Consider the following 27,814-nt stretch of genomic DNA (forward strand, 5'->3'; position numbering starts at 1 on the left):
CAACACTCTATGGGAGAGGACAGGAAGACCTGGAGGAACATTGTCCATGGGGTCGCGATGGGTCGGACACGACTTCGCAATTAACAACAACTGAAGTATAACATTGCCACCCTAAAGCACGTTGAGAAGGCTTCCTGATCAAGGGAAATGTGAGCGCCCCCTCCTGGCCCCACATGTGAAATGCTCCGTCTCTCCTTGTTCCATGAGCACTTTCCATTCACAGAAAATCCCTCTGCAAAGAGAAAGGAACACCATGCACTTCTGCGTTGGGCCGCTGTGGCCGGTTGAGAAGGAAGTGACATAACTAAGTCTTGCCTTTCTAGGATGCTGGACTCTCCCTCTTTAACCCTTTGAACTTCGCAAGAAAGTCTTGAAGGGAAGAGCCACAGGTGACAAAGGGCTTGTTTGTGTGTGTGTGTGTGTGTGTGTGTGTGTGTGTGTGTGTGTGTGTGTGTGTGTGTGTGTATGGGGGAGGGGGTTTCTTCCCATACAAGGCGAGGCAGAGAGTTCCTGCACTAGAGAAGGACGTGCCAAGTCCTCATCCAGGTTCAATCTTAGGAGTGGGAGACCCCAAGATACCATATTTCCCTGCTGCCCTTTTCCATGATTGTAACAGGCAGGGAACAAAGCAGAGCTAGTCTAGACCACGCATGTTGCCCTCAGGAAGAAATCCAGATGCCAGAAAGGAAAGGAGGGGACCTGGATAGTCCTTCACGCCCCATTTCCTGGGAAAAGCTCCTGGGTAGGGGGAGAGCTTGCCTGGCAAATCTCAAGGAAGAAATAAGAAAAGGTTTGAAAAGAAGAGAACAAAAGATTATGCCTAATTCTCACTCTGTGTTGGATGACAATAAACTAGGTTTGTCTCCTCTGCAGCTCAATTTGTCTTAGGAGGATAATGAACCAGATCATTACGTTAAGGTTTGTGCATTTAAGCCTTTGTGTTTCATATGAACTGAGCCCCTAGATCTGATAGACTTTTTTGTGCTTAGGATACATTGTGTGAACCTGCCTGCCTGTGTGAAAGAAGAAAGAACTGGAGCATCACATTTTTTGTGAACTGAATTTTCACGCTTTGTTAACCTGTTCTGAGTTTTTGTATGCTGCGTGAACCCTGCTTAGAGGTAAATGTAGATCTATATTTTTAAAAATCAAGTCTTTCCTTGTGAGTAAAAAAAATAGAAATGATCCAAAATGCCAAATACACTGAATCTTCTTATTGAAGTCATCAGTTTACCAGGCCAAAAAAATACTTCCTTCTATGGGGATGAGTGTCGATGAATGATCCAATCCACTACTTTCTAGTTGTTTGAATTTATCTTCCTATGAGAGAATTGCAAAAGGAGGTCATTTGTTCATGTTCTTTAGAGACAACGTTATCTCTTTGGCAAAGAGGGTTAATGGCTTGTTCTGATTCCCATGGCTAAATGAACATTGTTATGAATGAAAAAGAATTTGGTTTCCTTGAACTCATTTGGATTTGTGTTACAGGACGGAGAAAGAATGGCAAGCCTTCCTTTAGCAAGTGGGGGAACTGGAAAAGGCCCTTCCAGTGTTCAGTCTGGAATCGGGAAAGAGACCTGGGCAAGATCTGGGCAGAAGATCCTGGACGATGGAACCATTGTTTCACAAGTTCAGTCCTGGAACTTTAGGAGCATCCAGTATCAGGAGGATGAGAGTCCCCGAGGACTTTGCAGCCGACTCCACTACTTTTGTAGTCAATGGTTGAGGCCAGAAAAGCACACAAAAGCGCAGATGCTGGACCTGGTTGTTCTGGAGCAGTTCCTGGCCCTTCTGCCCCTGCAGATGGAGAGCTGGGTGCGGGAGTGTGGAGCAGAGACCAGCTCCCAGGCGGTGGCCCTGGTGGAAGGCTTCCTCCTGAGCCAGGCGGAGGAGCAGAAGGAGCAGGCTGAGTTGCAGGTGAGAGGACTTCCTCTTGGAGTCCAGAAGGAATTGAATATAATAATATGTTCAAATTTTTGTTTCCTTTTAAAAATATTATTAAGCTTATCAAGATATAAAATACAAAAAATTTGAAAATAGTAGGAAGTGGGGGGAAGGGAAAAGAAAGAAGGATAGGGGAAAGGGCAAAAAAGGAAAATGATTGACTTCTGACTCTTTTTAGTGCAGTCGAATAAAATGGTAACATTACAGCCTCGGCCTTCTACTTTTAGATCCTTAATATGTACTAGAACTAGCCAATCTATAACAAGAAACTCTAAATTTCATTTTTTTTTTATCCCAAGAAAAAAAATCCAGAAGTGATTTACAAGTAAAAACAAGGTTGGATGTGTTCTTTTCTTTAATTAAGGCACTTTATTTTGCTGTCTCGGCTAGTTCCATCAGCTTTTCCAGCAACTTCTCCATTATGGCAATTAAAATATCCTACCGTTTTTGTGTAAAAAGCATTCTTAATGCTCTCAACAAATATAACACCAAAGTTTGAGATTGTTTTTCAATCTCTTTCTCTATTACAGTCTCTGGTTTTATTTTTATACCCACTTTTGAGAATCTTCTGCAGTAAACTATAAATCTTACATCAGTATTTCTTTGCTTTGTCACAAGTCCAGGAAAGATGGTAAAAAGATTCTTGTTTACATTAACATTTTGAACATGTATTTGAATTTTCTTTATACCTCTTTGGCCGGTTATCATGCATTAAATAGAATGAGACATCATTTTATAAAAAATTCTTTTAAATTATACTTTAATAGGAATTTTAAAGCTTTCATCCAAATATCTTCCTGTTGTTCAGGCATTATATTATACACAAAATTATTTGCCATTGGATCAACATATTCAAATTCTTAATAGCTCCTTACCAGAGTTCCCTGGCTTTCATACTATGTGGAGATGCTTCACTAATCTTTGTATAGTTGCTTATCCTTTCTAGAAGAAAGGTTTTGCAGAGCCATTTCTTTCTTACTTCCCAGCCTAATTGATCAACACTGAGTGCTTTGCAGTGAGAAACCACTTCATGATGTGTGATGACCATTATTTCTTTTCTCCTGCATACTATCTCAAGTCGTTTACAATGGACGTCAGAGATCCTGAGAGAATGAGGCATCCACCAAATCTCCCTCAAGAACTGTTTTTCAGGAGGATCTCTCAGGAAGATCCAAATCAGGACACCTCAAGAGGTAATAATAAGATCCTTCCACTCCTCTGATAAATCCTAACTTTCTTATTTTTTGTGTTTTTTATACCATACCCCCTCCCATTTCATTAATTATGCTTTTTGAAATTCTGTCTTCCTCACAGGGAAAAATAGAAGGAAATTGAAGCTTTGTTTTGGGGGAGCGGAAACGGTGATTGAACCTCCAACTCAGGTAAGAGAAGAACATTCATTTACTAGATTTGTATTTCCTTTTCCCTCGGGAAATCAACTGATGTACACAGTACAGGTAGTCCTTGATTTATGACCACAATTGAAACCCAAATTTTTGTTGCTAAGCAACATATTTGTTAAGTGAACTTTGCCCCATTTTACAACCTTTCTTGCCACATGTGTTAAGTCAAAGACTGCAGTTGTTAAGTTTGTAATATGGTTGTTAAGTGAATCTGGCTTCCCTAATGACTTTGCTCTGAAAACTTCACAAAAAGTGATCACATGACTCAGGGACCCTTTAACCGTCATAAATATGAGTCAGTTGCCAAGCATCCGAATTTTTAATCGTGTGGCCATGGGGATGCTGCAACAGTCGTAGGTGTGAAAACTGGGCATAAGGTATTTTTTTCGGTGCCTTTGTAACTTTGAACGGTCATTAAAAACTGTTGTAAGTTGAGGACTATCTCTATTGCCTTTTTCCATTGTCTCCTCTGTTTTGACTGGGGATTTTTTTAGGATTTTTTTTTTAAGACTACTACTTTAAAAACAAAACTCTTTCCCCTAATTATTCTCCCAACTTTTCAGTAAGTAATGTTTTACAGATATTTCCACAGCTCCCATTCTTTCTGTAATTCTTTGAGTTTCATTTGTGTAAGGATCCTCAAAAGTATTTAAATATTCACACCGGGATATTACCATTTTTAAAAGCTTTATTTACAATCATTGATAAGAAAATAAGTGATTAGGAACAAAGATTTTTAAAATCCCAGGACAGTGGCCATATAGAAATGCCTCCAAATAAAAATTGTTCTGAAAGAGCACATAATCAAGGCCCTGTTGGCTTGCAAAATACCTTTTAATCCCCTCATTTGTGCCTGGATTTGGAGGCCAAACCATCCAGCTTTGCAAAGGCTAAGAAATGCCTTCCTCAAAAAATGTTCTCCATCTCCTTATTTACTGTGGAGTCAATGGCTCAGACTACTAGCAGTTTCCTTGCAATCTGAGGAGGGGCAGAGTCTCTGGATATTGATGGCACACAACACAGATCCCTGGCTGATCTCTCCCAGCTCTTTCATGAAGGTGTTGAGAATGAACAGGATTGCTCCTTCTTAGCCATTTCATAACATTCTACAAAGAATCCCTTCCCCTACAGAGACATCTCTGCCTTTAAACCCAGGACGGGTTAGTGTCACTGATGGTGGGTTTTCCAAGGCCCACCTGCCGATTCTCTCCTGACACTGAGTGCCTTTTGATTGAGGATGGATGAATCGATCCTGGCTAGCCGGCTGCATATTGGATAGATCCAGAAGGATCCTGAGTTTGATCCAGAAGGAAATTGGGGTTACTTAACTGAATGGCACTGGAAATCCTACAAAATCATTCAAGTTGATGAAACCTGTCTAAAATATTTCTTCAATCAAAAGCTTTTTCTTCTGTCCACTTTCTCACCTAAACTATGGAATCCTACTAAACAGCCATTTACCTTAGTGCCTAGCTTTGCTTTGGGAATTTCTAAACAATGGGACAGATCCTATAGTCCCTCCTCAGTCTGTTCTGTACTTTTTTGCCTTTCAGGAGAGTCTTCTGCCCTTTGAGGAGGTGGCTGTGTATTTCTCAGAAGAGGAGTGGTCTCTGCTGGATCCTCGCCAAAAAGCGCTGCATTGGGAAGTCATGCTGGACAATTGTAGGAACGTGGCCTCTCTTGGTAAGGGTTTCCTATTCTGCAGTCAGACAGTTCAGGAAGAGACTTTCTAGTTAGATGCCACGGATTACTTCTTATGAAATCATCTCCAAATAGATATCCTCTCCTCAGAGGGAGAAGGAAAAGTCATGCTGTTCTACTGCTCCTAGGAAGGAAATAGGCCAATGGCATTCTGCTTAGATATATTCTATCCCATTTGTTTTTCTATTTCTGTTTAAACACATTAGTGACAATTCCTTAGTTTGCCGTAATGCCAAATTCCATCACACAGTTTTTAACTTTTTGGCCCAAATGCTTCCATATTAATTCTATCAAGAATTGCCTTTCACGTTTTTTGACTTAATGCCTTTTACAAGTTTTTATGCCTCATGAATAGTGATATTATTATTTCTATACCAAACCATTATAATTATACAAATATACAATATATTGGAATCTGGCAAAATATCTGAAGGCAATTACAGGTAGTCCTCGAGTTACGAATATAATGGAGCCTGCCCATTTCATTCGTAACTCAAAAATTCATGGGAATAAACCTTGTACCTCAAAGATCACTCCCTGCTTTCACCCACATATTTGCTAATTGAATGCATGGACAAATAGGCGGTTCATTATTTACGCATGAGGTATCTCAGGGTGGGGAAGGCCATAGAGGGCCTAGTGATGGAACAGGCCCCCAAGGCCTCCACGATTCACAAAGATACCTCATGCTTTTCCCTCCATTTCTGCCACACCAGATTGACTTACCTTGAAAAGATCTATCTCCTCTCTGCCGGGTTCCTGCTTTTCAGGGAGAGGAGAGTCAATGGAAGTTCCTGCGTGCTGTAATATCGCACGCGTTCAGGCACCCATCTTTTACAGAGAATGGGTGCCTGAACTCTCACGGTGCTTATGGTGCTTATCTCCTGCTCTCCCCCCCCCCCAACACTGGAGCCACATGGCCACCACCCCTGGCTTCTGTTCTGCCGGTGGAGGCCTGTAGATAGGCTTCTGAAGGCCCATGGAAGCATCCCCTGGCCTCCTTTCTGGGCAGCAGCGGCCTGGAAAAGGCCTCCGATGCCTGGATTGGGCCTCCAGAGGCAATCAGAAGCCTCCCACAGCTTCCATTTCATTCTCTGTATCAGAAAAAGAGGCATAAACTACCATGAGATCATTTGAAATCAGTAGCGTGAGATCTCGCATCACTGATCTCACATGACCTTGCATTACTTTAGGCTTCCATTCTCTGCGAATGCACAAAAGGCCTAGAACAGCCAAGAAAGCAAAGGTGAGTACCCACAGGCATAGGGTCTAGGGAGACTGGGGTGGAGGAGCGGGAGGAAATAGCTAGGGTGAATGTTGCAGAGCTACTGTAGTCGTTCATAAGGGTGAATGACTGTCGTAGTGTGGAAACATGCAATTTCAGGAGTTTTTCGTAAACACTACTGGGTGATTATCGAGTAAATTCAAACATTCGCTATGGGAAAGTTTGTAACTCAGGGATTATCTGTAATATGACTTCTGACAGGGTGATCTTTTTCCCTAACCTTTCTATCACTTTTATTTCTCTTTTCCTTTGAAGGTGATAATGAAAATGATAATAAAGTTGCTGGAGAATTAATCAAAGTGTTCAAACAAAGAGACGTAATGGAGAAGCCTGCAATTCAAACAGGATTCCAAAGGCAGGAAAGAAACTCTTCAAATAATTGGAATAAGGAAAGCTCATCTTCCATTGATGCTCAGATGCAGGACTTTATAGATCAGCAAGGAAAAATAAAGAAAAAATACATTGGGAAACGTGTAAGATTATTCAAAGACACCATAGATGTAAATGAGCACTATCTATCCCAAGTCAAAGGAAAAGATTATACATCCAAACACAAAGAAAAAATTTATAATGGGACTTTTACACTTTCTCAAGAAAATGGGTCTCTTATGTCACAGAAAAGTTTTCACATGGGAGAGAAGCCAAATAAATGCACTGAGGATGGAAACAAGACTGTTTATAAAAGGATAAGCACAAGGAAGAAGCTATATAAGTGCAAGGAGTGTGGAAAGGGCTTCAGCAAACCAAGTCATCTTACATCCCATCAAAGGAGCCACATAGGAGAGAAGCCATATAAATGCATGGAGTGTGTAAAGGATTTCAGAACAAGCTGGGAACTTACATCTCATCAAAGGATCCACACAGGGGAGAAGCCATATAAATGCATGGAGTGTGGAAAGGGGTTTAGAACAAGCAGTGAATGTACATCCCATCAAAGGATCCACACAGGGGAGAAGCCCTATAAATGCATGGAGTGTGGAAAGGGCTTCAGAAAAAGCAGTAATCTTATATCCCATCAAAATATCCACACAGGGGAGAAGCCCTATAAATGCATGGAGTGTGGAAAGGGATTCACCCAACATGGTAGTCTAGTATCCCATGAAAGAATCCACACAGGAGAGAAGCCCTACAAATGCATGGAGTGTGGACAGGGCTTCAAGAAACACAGTCATCTTACATCCCATCAATGGATTCATAAAGGAGAGAAGCCGTATAAATGCATGGAGTGTGGAAAGAGCTTCACCCAACACTGTCATCTTAGTTCCCATAAAAGACTCCACACAGGGGAAAAGCCCTATAAATGCATGGATTGTGGAAAGGGCTTCACCCGACATAATGTTCTTGTTTCCCATAAAAGACTCCACACAGGGGAGAAGCCATATAAATGCACGGAGTGTGGAAAGGTCTTCAGAACAAACAGTCATCTTACAGTCCATCAAAGGATCCACACAGGGGAGAAGCCATATAAATGCATGGAGTGTGGAAAGGGCTTCAGGAACCAGAGTCATCTTACATGCCATCAAAGGATCCACACAGGGGAGAAGCCCTATAAATGCATGGAGTGTGGAAAGGACTTCACCCGACATAATGTTCTTATTTCCCATCAAAGAATCCACACAGGAGAGAAGCCATATGAATGCATGGAATGTGGAAAGGGCTTCAGTCAACACAGTAAACTTACATCCCATCAAGGAATCCACACAGGGGAGAAGCCCTATAAATGCATGGAGTGTGGAAAGGGCTTCAGGACAGGCAGTGAACTTACATCCCATCAAAGGATACACACAGGGGAGAAGCCCTATAAATGCATGGAGTGTGAAAAGAGCTTCAGGACAAGCAGTGACCGTACAACCCATCAAAGGATACACACAGGAGAGAAGCCCTATAAATGCATGGATTGTGGAAAGGGTTTTACTCAACATGGTCAACTTATTTCCCATAAAAGAATCCACCATATAAATGAATGAAGTGTGGAAAGGGCTTCGGCCGACACCATACTCTTACTTCCCATAACATGATTCATAGATGCGAGAAGTCAGTCCCCAAAACAAAGACAAATTTGGGTGAGAATGAATGCTAATTATTAATTTAGTGGTCTCTGGATTTCCAATTTACCCAGACTGAACTCTGAAAAGAAGGGTTTTTATGTTTCATACTCCTTTCAGGCCTAGAGAGATGAATTTAGTAATAAAACCATGTGCATGTACCAATATAGTTATGATCTGTATGTTTGAAGGTATCTGTTTATAGCTTCATTTTTTTATTATTTAGAAATGAGCTTCCTGCTCCCCAACTGTCATCATTCTCCCACTTGGTCATAGTTCTCAGAGGGATGTGAAGACATTTAACAGGTGCTGCTTCCCCAAGCACAAATGAAAAAAAAAATCTAATGTTCATCCTTCGTGCAGAACTGGAATACTCCAAAAGTAATCAAATGTGCATCCTCCGTGTAGAACTGAAACCTGAGTCAACTGGTGTCTATGCAGAAACGGAACATTATTCAGTCAAAGGTTTCATGATATAAGGGACTTGTCACATGTACATCTATGTTTGGTGTCTATGAAGAGCTGAAAGGATGCAGAATTCTTCTCTCACAAAAGGAGCCAGAATGAACAGAAGCCCCCCAAGTGCTCGTGCAATTTTTTTCAAGCATATTATGGCCATATTTTGCTCTTCTATAGTGTGATGAGGGCTAAAAAGAAGTCTACATTTGATTTAAATAAAATTAAATATCAGTGGTGTGGTTATGTTCTTGTTATATATTATTCCCTTAGAATATAGTTGCTTTAAAAATACATTAATACACTAAAAATTTTGGAAGGATTTGGAGGGGGCATATATTAGGATTTGAGAAGCTCATGTTGGTTTATTCAACTTACTCAGTTACAGTACTTGTCAGTAATAGTTCTGGGTCAAGCTGGACAATAAAGAGACTGAAAAGAGCAGAGAAATTAACTCAATTCTTTCTAACCCCTTTTTCTCTCTCCATCTCCATTCTTTCATTCATTAACTAAATCTCTTTTTTTTTCTTTGCATTGTCGCCTCCATATCCAGAGGAATCTCTTCAAACTACTGGAACCTTCAGGTCTTGTGGTTGGAGGAGAATTTGTACTTATGTTTTTCTCCATTTATGATCTGTGGATTGATGGTTTCCAGTATCATTGCTAGGTTCTTTCTTACCTCTGAAAGGCATTTTTGGGTCATAGAGATAAGCCAGAAGGGATAAGGCCTGTTATAACCCTGAACTTTATTTCAGGAGCTGCTAATATGTCACCATCTTGTCTCCTCTCTCCAAACTCATCCTTCCTGAGATGTATTCCCAACACAAATGAGTGGTGATTTATTTTTTTTTTGCCTCATGGTACAATATTCATATTTACTTTTCACTATTTTCCTTACCTGATTTTATACTTTCATCTTTTCTCTAAGCACATATGAGATGCGACTCTCCCGTAAAAGTATTAACTGGCTTAAACGATAGAAAACCCAAGAAGGGTCTCCAGTTCTGAGGCAATGGTCAGTCTGCAGAAAGGGAGGAGAATAAATGATCAATTAGAAAAAAATGGATTTATGCCTAGGAGGGATGAATAAAGAAGATGAAAGGGAAGGCAAGAGAGAAAGTGGATAAGAGAAACGAGATTACATGATAGTCCATGGGAGGATTGCAATTTAATTAAATAATAACCAAATTAATAGAATAGTTGAAGATTGCAGTTATACTGAGAAGCTTATTCGGCTTCCAACGAAGGTTTAAAAACTTTTCTGCATCTTGCCTATTTTTTTATTTTTTTTTTTTGTCCTGCTATGTTGCTTTATGTTTCTCCCAGGTTTGTTTCACCTACATCTCCGAAGACAGAAGAGCAGTGGTGGGATTCAGCCAGTTCGCACCACTTCGGCAGAACCAGTAGCTAATTTTTTGTTGCCCAGGCCCAGAATGGACTTCCGGAAGTGGCATCCACACAGAGAACCAGTTGTTCACATATTTGAATCCCAGGACTGCAAAGGAGTCACTTCAAATAGAGTAACAAGAGTTGAAAGGGACCTTGGAAGTCTTTTACTCCAACTCTCTGCTCAGGCAGGAAACCCTGGGCCTGGCCTAGACCATTTCAAATGATTGTCCAATCTCTTAAAAACTTCTAGTGCTGGAGCATTTACAACTTCTGGAGTTAAGTTGTTCCATTGTTCTGTCAGGAAATTTCTTCTTAATTCTAGGTTGCTTCTCTCCTTGAACAGTTTCCACCCATTGCTTCTTGTCCTGCCTTCATATGCTTTGAAGAATAGCTTGACTCCCTCTTCTTTGTGGCAATCCCTGGGATATTGGAACACTGCTATCATGTCACCCCTACTCATTCTTTTTATGAAACCAGACATACCCGGTTCCAGCATCTGTTCTTTATATGTTTTAGCCTCCAGTCCCCTGATCATCATTGTTGCTCTTCTCTGCACTCTGCAGACTTCTGGGAAATTTCCTCTTCACCTTTGTGCAATCAAACATTTATTACGAGCCATGTTCCAATTAGCTAAAAAGTGGGCAGGACAACCCAGTGAGTGTAGGAGAAATCCTAAATTTTGAATCATGCATACATTGCTCTGAAAGATGAAATATTCCTGGAATCATAAGGTTTATAAACTCAAAACTTGCAGAGATTCACTCGTTCTCCAGCATGATAGATGGAGAATCCACGAACGGGTTAATTCTGTCTTCCTGCCCAATTAGACTAAATCTGTCAAACTTGCCACGCCTCTCCTGGTCCAGGAGACCTCCTAATCATGACTTAGTCTGTGCCCAGAAAAGACATGATAATTTTGGCTCCCAGTTTGTCCAGACTGATTCTAATTGAGCAGGTTGTATGGTTCCTTACTTTATATTTGGTGGGAAACAATCCATTCATGAATTCCCCATTCCCTCTCTGCGCTGCGATCAGCGCAGTGCCTAACTGCTCTGCAGTTTTGTTCCTCTCCTCTTGAACTGCAGGCTCCAAGGAGGCCGCCTAACTAGCATCCAGTATGCGTGGTCTTAAAACAGCCAGGCATGACGCGTTATAGCCTTCCAGTCCCATGAGCGTCCCTGCGCCGTTTGGCTGTGCTTTGGGCCGCACTGTCGGCTCTTGACTCCCTGCCGCTTCCTTGCACTCAACAGCTGTTCGGTGGCAGGAAATGGAGCCGCTCAGCTGTCCGTCGGGATGACCACAGAGCCGACACCCACATTGCCACGCGTTGTCCGTCCACAGGCCAGGTAGACCGAGAAGGGTCGCTGGTCTCCTCCACCGTCCCACACGCTGTTCTCAACCTCTCCCCCTGCCCGTTAATGTCGAGCACACAGGGGCTTGACACCTATGTTAAAAGAGAGCGCAACTGGACAGTAATCTTTAAGCATGTGATTTTAGGTTTTTTGGCGGAAACTGGTACAATGATTGCAGTCTTAAAACAACAGAACCACAGCCATAAAGATTGTATGATTAAATGGGCTCAGAATATACAGGAACCGATCTCATTGGACTTATGGGAGACAATTTGGACTAGAAATGTTAAATTTACACAAGCTCAAAGTTTGAGAGAAAATTTTTATAAAATGTTTTATAGATGGCATTTAGATCCTAAAAAAAATCTTGTATGTATCCTAATATACAGCCCAAATGTTGGAGATGTGGTAATAATGATGCAACATATTTTCATATTTGGTGGAATTGCAAAAAAGTAAAGGCTTTTTGGATTATGATTTGGTGGAACATTCAAAAGATTTTTAGAAGGAAGATAAAGTTTACTCCTCAACTATTTTTACTGGGTATTTTCGTTGATTTAAATGAAAAAGAAACTATCTTGATGTTGAATTTAGTAACTGCAGCAAGGTTATTAGTAGGTTTATACTGGAAGAAAGATTCTTTGCCTACTTTAGAAGAATGGATATTTAAAGTATCTAGTTTTGCAGAAATGGCAAAAATTTCTGCTTATTTAAAGGATCATACACAAGAAAGATATATCATTGTATAGAGAAGATGGATAGATTATATTCAGAAAAAGTATGGAATTAAAAAGTTTCATTTATTTTATGAATGAATATTATAACAAATATTATAGAGAATTGTCTTATAGGTTATGGAGTTAAAGGTTAATTATGATATTTTCTTTTTTCTTTTCTTTTCTTTTTTATTATTATAAATTTTGTTATTATTAACCCTGTATTCTGCTCTGGGAAGTGAAGGGAGGGGGGTTGGGGGTGGGAGGGAGGGTAAGAGGGGGGGTAAATGTAGTATAGATAATGGTTGTTTATAGGAGTGCGGCCGGGGCATTCCCCTTATGCTGCGTTCATGGGTTTGATAGGGATGAGAGGAGAGAAGGTGTAGAGAGGAAGTAGGGTATTGAGAGGAGAGGGGGAGGGGAAAAGAGTAGGAGGGGAGGAGAGAAAGAGGAGGGAAGTAGGGAATGTTTTAAGAAAGGGTGGACGCAGCCTGGGGGGAATGGGCGGGTCGCACCAATGGTTATGAATTTATCTTATTTTAAAATTGTATTGTATTTTTATAATGTTTAAATGGAAAAAATAAAAATTTTCAATAAAAAAAAAAACCAACAGAACCACAGCCAGATGCAACAAGAGATTGAAGATGTCTGATAGCCTCCTTCCTCCTGGCCTCTCATGGGAAATGCATCCTTTCTCCCCTCTTCGCATGAACACCTGCCTTACTCATCGAATCCACCAGGGGCTACGCAGAGAAGGCAACACCATGAACTTCAGCATTGAAGCACCAGAGGGCAAATGCCACACATTACTTTCCAGAGGGGGGATTGGAAACTCATTGACATCACTGGGTCTTGAGTTTTTAGGATGCTGTATTCACTCTCTTTAACTGTTTGAGCTGTGCTTGAAAGGAAGAGATCCAGAAAAGGCCAGAAGTCAGATGGTTCTTCTTGTACAGTTATTTGTGAGGGTTGCTTCTTTCTTACTTTGCCGCCACACTGATGGACACTGGGCGATTTCAAGTAGCGTTCACAGAACAAGAATACACTGCATGGTATATGATGTTCATTAACTCTTCTTCTTCTTTTTGCCAACCTGCCAGCGCCTTCACTATGGCTATCAATGTATTCAAATTCTTAATACATCCTTACCAGAGTTTCCCGGAATTCCTACTGTCTGGAGATGATTCACTAATCTTTGTATAATTCCCTTATCCATTTAGAAGAAAGATTTTGCACAGCCATTTCTTTCTTACTTCCCAGCCTAACTGATCAACATTGAGTGCTTTAAAGTGGTGTTCACAGGAAAAGAAACCACTTCATGATGGGTGATATCCATTAATTCTTTTCTCCTGCATATTATTTCAAGGCTTTTGCAGTGGAAATCAGAGATCCTGGGGGAAAGACGCATCCATCAATTTTTTTCTCAAGATCTTTTTTTCAGGAAGATCTCTCAGGAAGATCCAGATCCTGACATATCAGGATGTAATATACGGTTCAACCGGTCCTCTGATAGATCTTCACTTTCTTCTGTTCTGTAACATACCTCCTCCCATTTTATTAATGATGTTTTTGAAATTGTGTCTCCCTCACAAGGAAGAATGCAAGGAAGTTGACACTTTGTTTTGGGGGAGTGGAAACCATGATGGAACCTCCAACTCAGATAAGAGCATTCATTTATTAGATTTCTATTTTCCCTTTCCCTCAGGAAATCAATTGTTATAGTCCTCTACTTACGACCAGAATTAAACCCAAAATTTTTGTCGCCAACTTTCCCTGACAGGGAAGAGTAGAAAGAAGGTGACTCTTCTTTATGGTGGAGCTGAAATAGTGGTTCAAATTCTAATTTAAGTAAGAGCAGGAGATTTATTAGATCTATATTCTCCCTTTCCTTCAGAATGCCAAGCTGGTATACATAGTATTGTCGCCTTTACTTTTTTCTTCAACTTTGGGTTGATTTATTATTTCGTTCCTGAGCAACAAATTTAAATGAGATTCTTGTTAGGAAATGTTTTTTTTTATATATACCAGTACTTTAAAAACAACGCTCTTTACTAAAATATACCATTGCCAAAGGCAGTTGGATAGAGAAGGCTTCCTGATCAAGGAGCCCCCTCCTGGCCTCCATGGGAAATGCAGCATTTCTTTGCTCTGCATAAGCACCTCCCGGCACAGAAAATCCACCAGGGGCTGCACTCCAGCTTCGGGCTCCTGTTACAAGCTGCGAAGGAAGTGACATCACTAGGTTTTGCCTTTCTAGGATGCTGGACACTCTCTCTCTTTAAAGTTTAAACCTTCTCAGGAGGTTGAAAAGGCGGCAAGAAAGTCTTGAGGAAAAGGGAGCCGGAGCTTGCAAGGGTAGGTTTGTGTGAGTGTATTTGTGGGTTTCTTCCCATACAAGGGGTGACAGGGTTCTCCCGCTCGAGAAGGAAGGGACACATTCCAAGTCTTCGTCCAGGTTCAGCCTTTTGGGTCTTGGGAGTGGGTCTCGGGAGTAGATCCCATGTTTCCCTACCGCCCTTTTCCATGATCGTAACAGACACGGGGAAAAGCAGAGCTGCAGATCATGCATGTTGCCCTCAGGAATAAGTCCACATCCCCAGGAAGGAAAGGGGGCGACCTGGATAGTCCTTCACACCCCATTTCCTGGGAAATGGATTGGTAGAGATACTGCATGGCAAATCTGGATGACACTAAACTAGGTTTGGATCCCCTGCAGTTCAATTTGTCTTAGGAAGGTAGTGAACCAGCATCCCAAATCAGGGTCGATTGATTGGCATTTCATTTTATGTGGTCTGAGTTTTCCTGCTTTGTTAACCTGTTCTAGTTTTTGTATGTTGCGTGAACCCAGCTTATAGGTAAATGTAGATCTATATTTTTAAAAAGCAAGTCTCTCCTTGTGAATAGAAGGAATAGAAATGATCCAAAATGCCAAATACACTGAATCTTCTTGACTGAAATCATCCCTTTATCACAGTGGTTCTCAACCTTTTCAATCCCGCAACCCCCAACCGGTCGTAAGTCGAGGACTACTCAACCAGTTCTAAGTCAAGGACTACTCAACTGGTGCAGCACCGTTTGCAGAATGGGACTTTTGGCGGGCTTAGCAGGGCAGAGACAGCCTGGATAATTGCCTCCAGAAGCAGTAAATGCTCCAACACTGGAAGTTTTTAAGAAGAGACTGGACAGCCACTGGTCCGAAATGGTGTAGGGTTTCCTGCCCGAGCAGGGGGTTGGACTAGATGACCTCCAAGGTCCCTTCCAACTTTACTACTATTATTATTATTATTAATTCCTATTGGCTTCTGAAAGCCAATAGAATTAGACTCTATTCAAGAGAGTCTATTCTATTGGCTTTCAAAAGCCAATAGAATAAAAGGGAGTAGCACAGCTAAGGAAAAGGAAAAAATGGCAGACTGCGTTGTTTGGTGACCCCTGTGAAATGGTCGTTCGACCCCAAATGGGGTCCCGACCCACAGGTTGAGAACCACTGCTTTATCAGCTCAGAAAAATACTTCCTTCTGTGTGGATATGTGTTGATGAACGGTCCAATCCACTACCTTCCAGTTATTTGAATTTATTTTCTTTTTTTGTCAGAGAATTGTACAAGGAGGTCATTTGTTCATCTTCGTTAGCAACAATGTTACTGTTTTGGCAAAGAGGGATAATGACTTTTTGGGTGTTCCCATGGCTAGATGAACATTGCTATGAGTGAAAAAGCATTTGGAGATAGACAAGTTTCCCTGGACCCATTTGGAATTGTGTTACAGGACGGAGAAAGAATGGCAAGCCTTCCTTTAGCAAGTGGGGGAACTGGAAAAGGCCCTTCCAGTGTTCAGTCTGGAATCGGTGAGGAGATCTGGGCAAGAACTGGGCAGAAGATCCTGGACGATGGAACCATCGTTTCACAAGTTCAGTCCTGGAACTTTAGGAGCATCCAGTATCAGGAGGAGGAGGGTCCCCGAGGACTTTGCAACCGACTCCACTACTTTTGTAATCAATGGTTGAGACCAGAAAAGCACACAAAAGCGCAGATGCTGGACCTGGTTGTTCTGGGGCAGTTCCTGGCCCTTCTGCCTCTGCAGATGGAGAGCTGGGTGCGGGAGTGTGGAGCAGAGACCAGCTCCCAGGCGGTAGCCCTGGTGGAAGGCTTCCTCCTGAGCCAGGCGGAGGAGCAGAAGGAGCAGGCTGAGTTGCAGGTGAGAGGACTTCCTCTTGGGAGTCCAGAAGGAGTTGAATATAATAATATGTTCAAATTTTTGTTTCCTTTTAAAAATATTATTAAGCTTATCAAGATATAAAATACAAAAAAAAATGAAAATAGTAGGAAGTGGGGGGAAGGGAAGAGGAAGAAGTATAGGGGAAAGGGCAAAAAAGGAAAATGATTGACTTCTGACTCTTTTTAGTGCAGTCGAATAAAATGGTAACATTATAGCCTCGACCTTCTACTTTTACATCCTTAATAGGTACTAGCCATTCTATAACAACGAAATCAAAGTTTCATTTTTTTTATCCCCCCCCCCAAAATCTTGAAGCGGTTTCCAAATAGAAACAAAGATGGATGTGTTGTTTTCTTTCATTAAAGCAATTAATTTTGGCATCTCTGCTAGTTCCATCAGTTTTTCCATTGTGGCAATTAAAATATCCTTCCATTTTTGTACAAAAAACATTCTTGGAAGAATGGATACTTAAGGTGTCTAATTTAGCAGAAATGGCGAAAATCTCCGCCTATTTGAAGGATCAATCACAAGAAAAATATATTATGGTTTGGAGAAGATGGATTAATTATATTCAAAAGAAATATGAAACTGATAAGTATTATCTTGCATATGTGTAGATGTTAGATAATTATTAATAGTTTTAATTATATTATTATTATTTTTTTAATTTGTTAATATTTGTTTTGAAAAGGAGCTAAAGTGCGTTATGGTTTTGTTTGATAGTATAGTTGGTTTATGTTAGATAATGTTTGTTTATTTGTTACCCTGTAATCAGCTCTGGGAAGTGGAGGAGGGGGGGAAGGGGTGGGAGCGGTTTATATTGTAAATTTTTAAAAAACTTTTAATAAAAAAAAACCATTCTTGCTACTCTCAACATATATAAAGCAATGATCCATATTATTTTTCAATCTTTTTCCCTATTAAAAGTAAAAGAAAAATCTCTTGTTTTATTTTTATATCAACTTTGAGAATCTTCTGCAGTAAAATATAAATCTTACACCAGTATTTCTTTGCTTTGTCACAAGTCCAGCAAAGATGATAAAAAGATTCTTGTTTACATTTTGAACATGTATTTGAATTTCTTTTATACATCTTTGGCCGGTTATCACGCATTAAATAGAATGATACATCTGTCAAGACTGCTAACATCGGATGTTCTTGCCATATATGAAGAAGCAAACCTGTTTTATTTAGCCTGTATAGCACTTCTAGAGTTAAAGCAGATAGTAACAGTCTGGTGGATGGGAAAATATGCTAGCTAATCATAACAATGTCTGAGCACAGTGTGGCCAAGGTCAGCCCAGCTGCAACAGGAGGGGCACTTCACACTTCACATTAATCGGAGAACGTGATTGATGACTGTAAAATGAAGAAGTGAGTTATGCTTTGTTAAGGGTGTTTGGGGGAGGGAGGATTCAGTTATTGGCTTAACTTTATTAGTGCCGAAGCTATGCAGAATAATAAAAGATTCTTTTAGAAGAATAAGCCTCAAAGTTCTTTGAAAAGCTGCTTCCTTTCGGAACCATGACAACATCATTTTATTAAAAAATTCTTTTAAATTATAATTTAATAGAAATTTTAAACCTTTCATCCAAATATCTTCCAGTTGTTCAGGCATTATATTATTTGCCATTTGATCCAAATTCTTAATAGCTCTTTACCAGAGTTCCCTGGCATTCACACTATATAGAGATGCTTCACTCATCTTTGTATAGTTGCTTATCCTTTCTAGAAGAAAGGTTTTGCAGAGCCATTTATTTCTTACTTCCCAGCCTAACTTGATCGATACTGAGTGCTTTGCAGTAAAAAACCACTTCATGATGTGTGATGACCATTAATTCTTTTCTCCATACTATTTCAAGTCCTTTACAATGGACGTCAGAGATCCTGAGAGAATGAGGCATCCACCAAATGTCCCTCAAGAACTGTTTTTCAGGAGGATCTCTCAGGAAGATCCAAATCAGGACACCTCAAGAGGTAATAATAAGGTCCTTCCACTCCTCTGATAAATCCTAACTTTCTTATCTTTTGTGTTTTCTCTTCGATAGCATACCTCCTCCCATTTCATTAATTATGCTTCCTGAAATTCTGTCTTCCTCACAGGGAAGAATAGAAGGAAGTTGACTCTTTCTTTTGGGGGAACAGAAACTGTAATTGAACCTCCAGCTCAGGTAAGAGAAGAACATTCATTTACTAGATTTGTATTTTCCTTTTCCCTCGGGAAATCAGCTGATGTACACAGTACAGGTAGTTCTTTATTTATGACCACAATTGAAATCCAAATTTTTGTTGCTAAGCAACATATTTGTTAAGTGAACTTTGCCCCATTTTACGACCTTGCCACATGTGTTAAGTCAATGACTGCAGTTGTTAAGTTTGTAATATGGTTGTTAAGTGAATCTGGCTTCCCTATTGACTTTGCTCTGAAAACTTCACAAAAAGTGATCACATGACCCGGGGACCCTGGAACCATCATCATCATCACCATCATCATAAAGTTGGAAGGGACCTTGGAGGTCATCAAGTCCAACCACCTGCTCAGGCAGGTAACCCTATACCATTTCAGACAAATGGTTGTTCAGTCTCTTCTTAAAAACTTCCAGTGTTGGAGCATTCACCACTTCTGGAGGCAGGTTGTTCCACTGGTTAATTGTTCTAACTGTCAGGAAGTTTCTCCTTAGTTCTAGGTTGCTTCTCTCCTTGCTTAGTTTCCATCCATTGCTTCTTGTCCTGCCTTCAGGAGCCTTGGAAAATAGCTTGGCTCCCTCTTCTTTGTGGCAGCCCCTGAGATACTGGAACACTGCTATTTTGTCCCCCCTCGTCCTTCTCTTCGTTAAACTAGACATACCCAATTCCAGCATAAATATGAGTCAGTTGCCAAGCATCCGAATTTTTAATCGTGTGGCCATGGGGATGCAGCAATAGTCGTAGGTGTGAAAACCGGGCATAAGCTATTTTTTTCAGTGCCTTTGTAACTTTGAACGGTCACTAAAAACTGTTGTAAGTTGAGGACTATCTCTATTGCCTTTTTCCATTGTCTCGTCTGCTTTTGATTGGGGATTTTTTTAGGATTTTTTTTTTAAGACTACTACTTTAAAAACAAAACTCTTTTCCCTAATTATTCTCCCAACTTTTCAGTAAGTAATGTTTTACAGATATTTTCACAGCTCCCATTCTTTCTGTAATTCTTTGAGTTTCATTGTGCAAGGATCCTCAAAAGTATTTAAATATTCACACCGGGATATTACCATTTTTAAAAGCTTCATTTACAATCATTGATAAGAAAATAAGTGATTAAGAACAAAGATTTTTAAAATCCCAGGACAGTGGCCATATAGAAATGCCTCCAAATAAAAATTGTTCTGAAAGAGCACATAATCAAGGCCCTGTTGGCTTGCAAAATACCTTTTAATCCCCTGATTTGTGCCTGGATTTGGAGGCCAAACCATCCAGCTTTGCAAAGGCTAAGAAATGCCTTCCTGAAAAAATGTTCTCCATCTCCTTATTTACTGTGGAGTCAATGGCTCAGACTACTAGCAGTTTCCTTGCAATCTGAGGAGGGGCAGAGTCTCTGGATATTGATGGCACACAACACAGATCCCTGGCTGATCTCTCCCAGCTCTTTCATGAAGGTGTTGAGGATGAACAGCATTGCTCCTTCTTAGCCATTTCATAACATTCTACAAAGAATCCCTTCCCCTACAGAGACATCTCTGCCTTTAAACCCAGGACGGGTTAGTGTCACTGATGGTGGGTTTTCCAAGGCCCACCTGCCAATTGATTCTCTCCTGACACTGAGTGCCTTTTGATTGAGGATGGATGAATCGATCCTGGCTGGCCGGCTGCATATTGGGTAGATCCAGAAGGATCCTGAGTTTGATCCAGAAGGAAATTGGGGTTACTTAACTGAATGACACTGGAAGTCTTACAAAATCATTCAAGTTGATGAAACCTATCTAAAACATTTCTTCAATCAAAAGCTTTTTCTTCTGTCCACTTTCTCACCTAAACTATGGAATCCTACTAAACACAGCCATTTACCTTAGTGCCCAGCTTTGCTTTGGGAATTTCCAAACAATAGGACAGATCCTATAGTCCCTCCTCAGTGTGTTCAATACTCTATTGCCTTTCAGGAGGGTCTTCTGCCCTTTGAGGAGGTGGCTGTGTATTTCTCAGAGGAGGAGTGGTCTCTGCTGGATCCTCGCCAAAAAGCGCTGCATTGGGAAGTCATGCTGGACAATTGTAGGAATGTGGCCTCTCTTGGTAAGGGTTTCCTATTCTGCAGTCAGACAATTTAGAAACACGCTTTGTAGTTAGATGCCACGGATTACTTCTTATGAAATCATCTCCAATAGATATTCTCTCCTCAGAGGGAGAAGAAAAGTCATGCTGTTCTACTGCTCCCAGGAAGGAAATAGGTCAATGGGATTCTGCTTAGATGTATTCTATCCCATTTGTTTTTCTATTTCTGTTTAAACACATTAGTGACAAAGTAATTCCTTGATTTGTGGTAATACCAAACCTCATCAAACAGTTTTCAACTATTTTGGCCCAGATGTTTCTGTATCAGTCCTATCAAGAATTGCCTTTCATGCTTTTTGACTTAATGCCTTTTACAAGGCCTAATGTCTAGGGAGACTGTGGTGGGGGAAGCGAGGAAATAGCTAGGGTGAATGTTGCAGTTTGTGGTCGTTCGTAAAGGTGAATGACTGTCGTAGTGTGGAAACATTCGCAATTTCAGGAGTTTTTCGTAAACACTACTGGGTGATTATCAAGTAAATTCAAACATTCGCTATGGCAAAGTTTGTAACTCAGGGATTATCTGTAATATGACTTCTGACAGGTGATCTTTTTCCCTAATCTTTCTATCACTTTTATTTCTCTTTTCCTTTGAAGGTGATAATGAAAATGACAATAAAGTCGCAGGAGAATTAATCAAAGTGTTCAAACAAAGAGACGTAATGGAGAAGCCTGCAATTCAAACAGGATCCCAAAGGCAGGAAAGAAACTCTTCAAATAATTGGAATAAGGAAAGTTCATCTTCCATTGATGCTCAGATGCAGGACTTCATTGATCAGCAAGGAAAAATAAAGAAAAAATATATTGGGAAAGGTATAAGACTATTCAAAGACACCATAGATGTAAATGAGCACCATCTATCCCAAGTCAAAGGACAAGATTATATATCCAAAGACAAAGGACAAAATTACAATCGGACTTTCACACTTTCTCAAGAAAATGGGTCTCTTATGTCACAGAAAAGTTTTCACATGGGAGAGAAGCCAAATAACTGCACTGAGGATGGAAATAAGAATGTTTATAAAAGAATAAGCACAAGGGAGAAGCCATATAAATGCATGGAGTGTGGAAAGGGCTTTATCAAACCAAGTTATCTTACATCCCATCAAAGGATCCACACAGGCGAGCAGCCATATAAATGCATGGAGTGTGGAAAGGGCTTCAGCAAACCAAGTCATCTAACATACCATCAAAGGATCCACACAGGGGAGAAGCCATATAAATGCATGGAGTGTGGAAGAGGGTTTAGAACAAGCAGTGATCTTGTAAGCCATCACAGAATCCACACAGGGGAGAAGCCCTATAAATGCATGGAGTGTGGAAAGGGCTTCAGACAAAGAGGTAATCTTCTATCCCATCAAAGTATCCACACAGCGGAGAAGCCATATGAATGCATGGAATGTGGAAAGGGCTTCAGTCAACACAATAAACTTACCTCCCATCAAAGTATACACACAGGGGAGAAGCCATATAAATGCATGGAGTGTGGAAAGGGCTTCAGGACAGGCAATGAACTTACATCCCATCAAAGGATCCACACAGGGGAGAAGCCCTATAAATGCATGGAGTGTGGAAAGAGCTTCAGAACAAGCAGTGACCGTACAACCCATCAACGAATACACACAGGGGAGAAGCCCTATAAATGCATGAAGTGTGGAAAGGTCTTCAGGACAAGCAGTGAACTTACATGCCATCAAAGGATACACACAGGGGAGAAGCCCTATAAATGCATGGAGTGTGGAAAGGGCTTCAAGACAAGCAGTGAATGTATATCCCACCAAAGGATACACACAGTGGAGAAGCCCTATAAATGCATGGATTGTGGAAAGGGCTTTGCCCGACATGGTCAACTTATTTCCCATAAAAGAATCCACACGGGAGAGAGGCCAGATAAATGAGTGAAGTGTGGAAAGGGCTTCGGCCGACACCATACTATTATTTCCTATAACATGATTCAATCAACAAGAAGTCAATCCCCAAAACAAAGACAAATTTGGGTGAGAATGAATGCTAATTATTGATTTAGTGGTCTCAGTCTCTGGATTTCCAATTTACCCAGACTGAACTCTGAAAAGAAGGTTTTTTATGTTTCACATACCTGTCAGGCCCAGAGAGATGAATTTAGTAATAAAAGAATGGGCATGTGCCATTATAGTTGTAATCTGTATGTTTGAATGTATCTGTTTATAGCTTCATTTTATTTTATTATTTAGAAATGAGCTTCCTGCTCCCCAACTGTCATCATTCTCCCACTTGGTCATAGTTCTCAGAGGGATGTGAAGACATTTAACAGGTGCTGCTTTCCCAAGCACAAATGGAAAAAAATCAAATGTTCATCCTTGTAAGACGTTAAGAAAAACATACAGGCATGTCTTGAGCAGAGGTTTAAAGCTGCAGGACACAGCTTGACAAACTCTGTGAGTTTATTGCTTTTTATATTCTTGTTACATACACCAGCTTAACCATTAGATGCTGACAAAGGTTTCTTCATTGGAAAATTTCTTCATGTAAGCAACTATTTTCTAATAACACATTACATGGTCAAAGACCAGGTAAAGAACAAATACAGGGAGATGAAAGGAAAAGGAACTAACAAAGACAGGAAAAGATAGGAGGGAACTAAGCATATTTGTTTTGGTAGGTGAGGCATTAAGTCAAAAGGGTATGACCTTGGGGTTGCTTCACTGGGACAAAGGGTATCAAAAGGTTATGAGGTTTGTGTGTGTGTGTGGGGGGGGAAGCACGGCAGTTTGCTGCGCATGCATTTTTCCCCACATCTCACTCTTCTCTATTTTATTAATGTGGACATTATCCTAAGCTGGAATAGTTAGTGGGTATTAATACTGTAAGACATCTTATTAAGTAGAGAAAAAAGTCATTGAATAACCATATATGTGCATAATTAAAGGATACCTCTTGAGGTACAATTTAAAATTCTTTGACATGTATACAATGAGGTTTTTTAGGTGAAATAGTACAATTGACAATTTTTGCACAAGTGAGAGTTGTAGGAATAGCTACAATTGGTGTATGTAAAACAATAGCATCAAAGGGTAACATATAAGAGATAGGACCCCAGTTTGACATAGTTGCATAATGAAATTCATTGTCTGATAGAAAATTGCTTAAACCAGTATAATTTTTTAAAACTGAAGTGGAACACATACAGGTATAAGACAGGTAGAGAGCAGATTTTCTATATCATATGATTCAGAAAGACAAAAGCCTGTCACTTGTTTGACATTAGCTAATTGCACCCAAATATTATATTTCATCTGTGATTCTAAAGGATGAGGTGGGAGAGCTTGAGCCCCCCACAGCAATTAAGAAGGAAAGAGAGGCAAAGAACGACTAAGGAAATTGCAGTCAAAACTGCAAATATGGCAGCGCATAAATTCTCTGGTGTAGGTTCTTTTCCCTGTTGCCACAGAACCTCCTGCGCTTTGGATGTTAGGTTCTTCACATCGCCCTAGGTCATTGGTCAACTGAGATGGCGAGAGCGAAAGAGACGTTGTGCTGTCTGAAGAGTCACCTGCTTCATTTCCAGTATTGGGTTCTGGATTTGATGCAATGACATCTTTGGCTGGTTGCACACACCGGGCTGGAATCCAGAGAGGGCCTGTAGGAGCAAGCACAGCAGGATAGCCTCGCCCCCAAGTTAGTAAGGGAATTGGACCTAACCAGGTTTTATCAGGCAATTGCTGATAATATGCCAATGGATTAGGGAGCACAGGTTTCTGATGAAAGTGACGCTGGTAGGCAGTAGTTTTTTGAAAAGAAATATTTAGCTGATCTAAAGTTATTAGGACTTTATTGACTTGACGAGTTATCCATGCCAAATTAGGTACTCTTGATCCCTTCTTTTTTATTTGTTTGTGAAGACAGTCCTTAAAGGACCGATGCGTATATGAGAAACAAAGTATAAATGCTTTCGGCCTTGTAACAGCTGCTCTAAAGTTAAAAACAAAGCCGTAAGATTGGGGTCGATCCTGGGCGTGATGTAAGCACCTGGAAGATTAAAAATAAGTTGGCACACATAATGAGAGTCAGAGATTAAGCTAAAAGTATGTTGAGAAAAGGTGTGGAAAGCTAAAATAGCAGCAGATAATTCTGAGCGTTGTGGTGAGGATTGCACTGCAGTGTAGGCAGATGATATGAAATATAGCCTATATAGTCAGTTAAAGAGCATTGAAGAGATATTCTGAAAATAAAATTGAAAATGAAATTTTGGGATAGGAAGAACAATATTAATTAAATCAATCCCATTTCAAGGACAAGCTCAATTGTGTCCTAAGGTTATTTCAGCAGCAGCCTGGATAAAAGATAAAACATTTTGGGATGGGATAAGTAAAGCCATTCAATACAATATACTTTTTGCGCTTCTAACACTACTAATACTCCTGTAAGTAGCTTATTAGTAAGAAATATCAAAAGTGTTAAGTGACAATTTTTATATGGAATTCTGTCCACAAATTGAGTACTCAAGATGTCATTAATTTATCCAACCGTGGCAAGTGCTGCAGGTGGAACTACAATGAGATCTCCAGGTTGTTTTCCTTTGGTCAATAAGTCAAATTCCAAGTTAATCAAATTCCATTCAGATGATCCTGGGGGAAAGAGGCATCCATCAATTTTTTTTCTCAAGATCTTTTTTTTCAGGAGGATCTCTCAGGAAGAACCAGATCCTGACATATCAGGATGTAATATACGGTTCTTCCAGTCCTCTGATAGATCTTCACTTTCTTCTGTTCTATAGCATACCTCCTCCCATTTTATTAATGATGTTTTCTGAAATTGTGTCTCCCTCACAAGGAAGAATGGAAGGAAGTTGACTCTTTGTTTTGGGGGAGCGTAAACCATGATTGAACCTCCAACTCAGGTAACAAAAGAGCATTCATTCATTTACTGGATCTCTATTTTCCCTTTCCCTTAGGAAATCAGCTGTTATAGTCCTCCATTTACAACCAGAATTGAGGCCAAAATTTTTGTTGCTAACAAAATATATATCAGTACTTTAAAAACAATGCTCTTTACTAAAATATAACATTGCCAAAGGCAGTTGGATAGAGAAGGCTTCCTGATCAAGGAGCCCCCTCCTGGCCTCCATGGGAAATGCACCATTTCTCCCCTCTGCATAAGCACCTCCCGGCACAGAAAATCCACCAGGGGCTGCACTTCAGCTTCGGGCTCCTGTTACAAGCTGCGAAGGAAGTGACATCACTAGGTTTTGCCTTTCTAGGATGCTGGACACTCTTTCTCTTTAAAGTTTAAACCTTCTCAGGAGGTTGAAAAGGAGGCAAGAAAGTCTTGAGCAGTGGTTCTCAACCTGTGGGTCCGGACCCCATTTGGGGTCGAATGACCATTTCACGGAGGTCGCCAAACAACGCAGTCTGCCATTTTTCCCCCCTTTTCTTTAGCTGTGCTACTCCCTTTTATTCTATTGGCTTTTGAAAACCAATAGAATAGACTCTTTTGAATAGAGTCTAATTCTATTGGCTTTCAAAAGCCAATAGGAATTGTCCAGGCTGTCTCTGCCCTGCCGAGCCCGCCAAAAGTCCCTTTCTGCAAACGGTGCTGCACCAGTTGAGTAGTCCTCGACTTACAACCGGTTGAGTAGTCCTCGACTTACGACCGGTTGGGGGTTGCGGCATTAAAAAGGTTGAGAACCACTGGGCTAGATGAACATTGTTATGAATGAAAAAGCATTTGGAGATACACAAGTTTCCTTGGACCCATTTGGAATTGTGTTACAGGATGGAGAAAGAATGGCACGTGTTAAGTCAATGACTGCAGTTGTTAAGTTTGTAATATGGTTGTTAAGTGAATCAGGCTTCCCTATTGACTTTGCTCTGAGAACTTTACAAAAGGTGATCACATGACCCGGGGACCCTGGAAACTTCAGAAATATGAGTCAGTTGCCAAGCATCCGAATTTCGATCGTGTGGCCATGGGGGTGCTGCAACAGGTGTGGAAAAACAGGCATAAGAGGTGTGGAAAAACAGGCATAAGACATTTTTTTCAGTGCTGTTGTAACTTTGAACAGTCACTAAAAACTGTTGTAAGTTGAGGGCTACATGTACTGTGTTTTTCGATTTTACCCTTTGCTTTTGCTTGGGGATTTTTTTAGGAATTTTTTTTAAGACTAGTACTTTAAAAACAAAATTCTTTTCGCTAATTATTCTCCTAACTTTTCAATTATGTTTAACAGAATTCTCCAGGGTCCCCATTCTACCTTAGTGCATAGCTTTGCTTCGGGAATTTTTAAACAATAGGACAAATCCTGCAGTTCCTCCTGGCCCTGTTCTGTACTTTTTTTTTTTCCTTTTCAGGAGGGTCTTCTGCCCATTGAGGAGGTGGCTGTGTATTTCTCAGAGGAGGAGTGGTCTCTGCTGGATTCTCGCCAAAAAACACTGCATTGGGAAGTCATGCTGGACAATTGCAGGAACGTGGCCTCTCTTGGTAAGGATTTCCTATTCTGCAGTCAGACAGTTCAGCAAGATGCTTTGTAGTTAGATGACATTGGTTACGTCTTATGAAAACATCTCCAAATAGATATCCTCTCCTCAGAGGGAGAAGGAAAGGTTATGGTGTTCTGTTGCTCCTAGGAAGGAAATAGGCCAATGGCATTCTGTTTAGATATATTCTATCCCATTTGTTTTTCTATTTCTGTTTAAACACATTAGTGATTAATTTCTAGGATTGAGGTAATGCCAAACTCCATCACACAGATTTCAACTATTTTGGCCAGATGCTTCCATATCAGTCCTATCAAGAATGGCCATTCATGTTTTTTGACTTAATGATTTTTCAAAGGATTTATACATCTTGAATAGAGATATTATTTCTATATTATGCCAGAATGACCAGAAACCCCCAAATGCTCGTGCAATTTTTTTTTCAAACATATTATGGCCATATTTTGCTCTTCTATACTGTGATGAGGGCTAATAAGAAGTCTAAATTTGATTTAAATAAAATGAAATACCAGTTGTGTGGTTATGTTCTTG

The 27,814-nt window shown here is 40.4% G+C and overlaps 1 protein-coding gene across 1 annotated transcript; it reads left to right on the forward strand.

Moving 5' to 3' along the window:
• Positions 1–299: 299 nt before the first annotated feature.
• Positions 300–27,814, forward strand: LOC120300535 (zinc finger protein 420-like). Its single transcript, XM_039326708.1, has 11 exons — positions 300–389; positions 990–1,121; positions 1,489–1,917; positions 3,023–3,137; positions 3,259–3,326; positions 4,874–5,030; positions 6,589–8,284; positions 21,841–22,804; positions 23,021–23,224; positions 25,620–25,686; positions 27,137–27,814. Exons 2-8 carry the CDS (start codon positions 1,098–1,100, stop codon positions 22,703–22,705), a joined length of 3,354 nt encoding a protein of 1,117 aa, XP_039182642.1. The 5' UTR covers positions 300–389; positions 990–1,097; the 3' UTR covers positions 22,706–22,804; positions 23,021–23,224; positions 25,620–25,686; positions 27,137–27,814.

Source organism: Crotalus tigris, unplaced genomic scaffold (assembly GCF_016545835.1).
Source record: "Crotalus tigris isolate CLP2741 ecotype Arizona unplaced genomic scaffold, ASM1654583v1 scf7180000024342.5246164, whole genome shotgun sequence".
NCBI classification, from domain to species: Eukaryota; Metazoa; Chordata; class Lepidosauria; order Squamata; family Viperidae; genus Crotalus; species Crotalus tigris.

Bases quoted from the DNA above. Each gene is read 5' to 3' on its own strand.
- LOC120300535 (XM_039326708.1), top strand. From the start codon at position 1,098: ATGCTGCGTGAACCCTGCTTAGAG. The intron at 3,138-3,258 runs GTAATAATAAGA...TCTTCCTCACAG, and splicing joins AAATCAGGACACCTCAAGAG to GGAAAAATAGAAGGAAATTG. The intron at 3,327-4,873 runs GTAAGAGAAGAA...GTCCCTCCTCAG, and splicing joins TGATTGAACCTCCAACTCAG to TCTGTTCTGTACTTTTTTGC.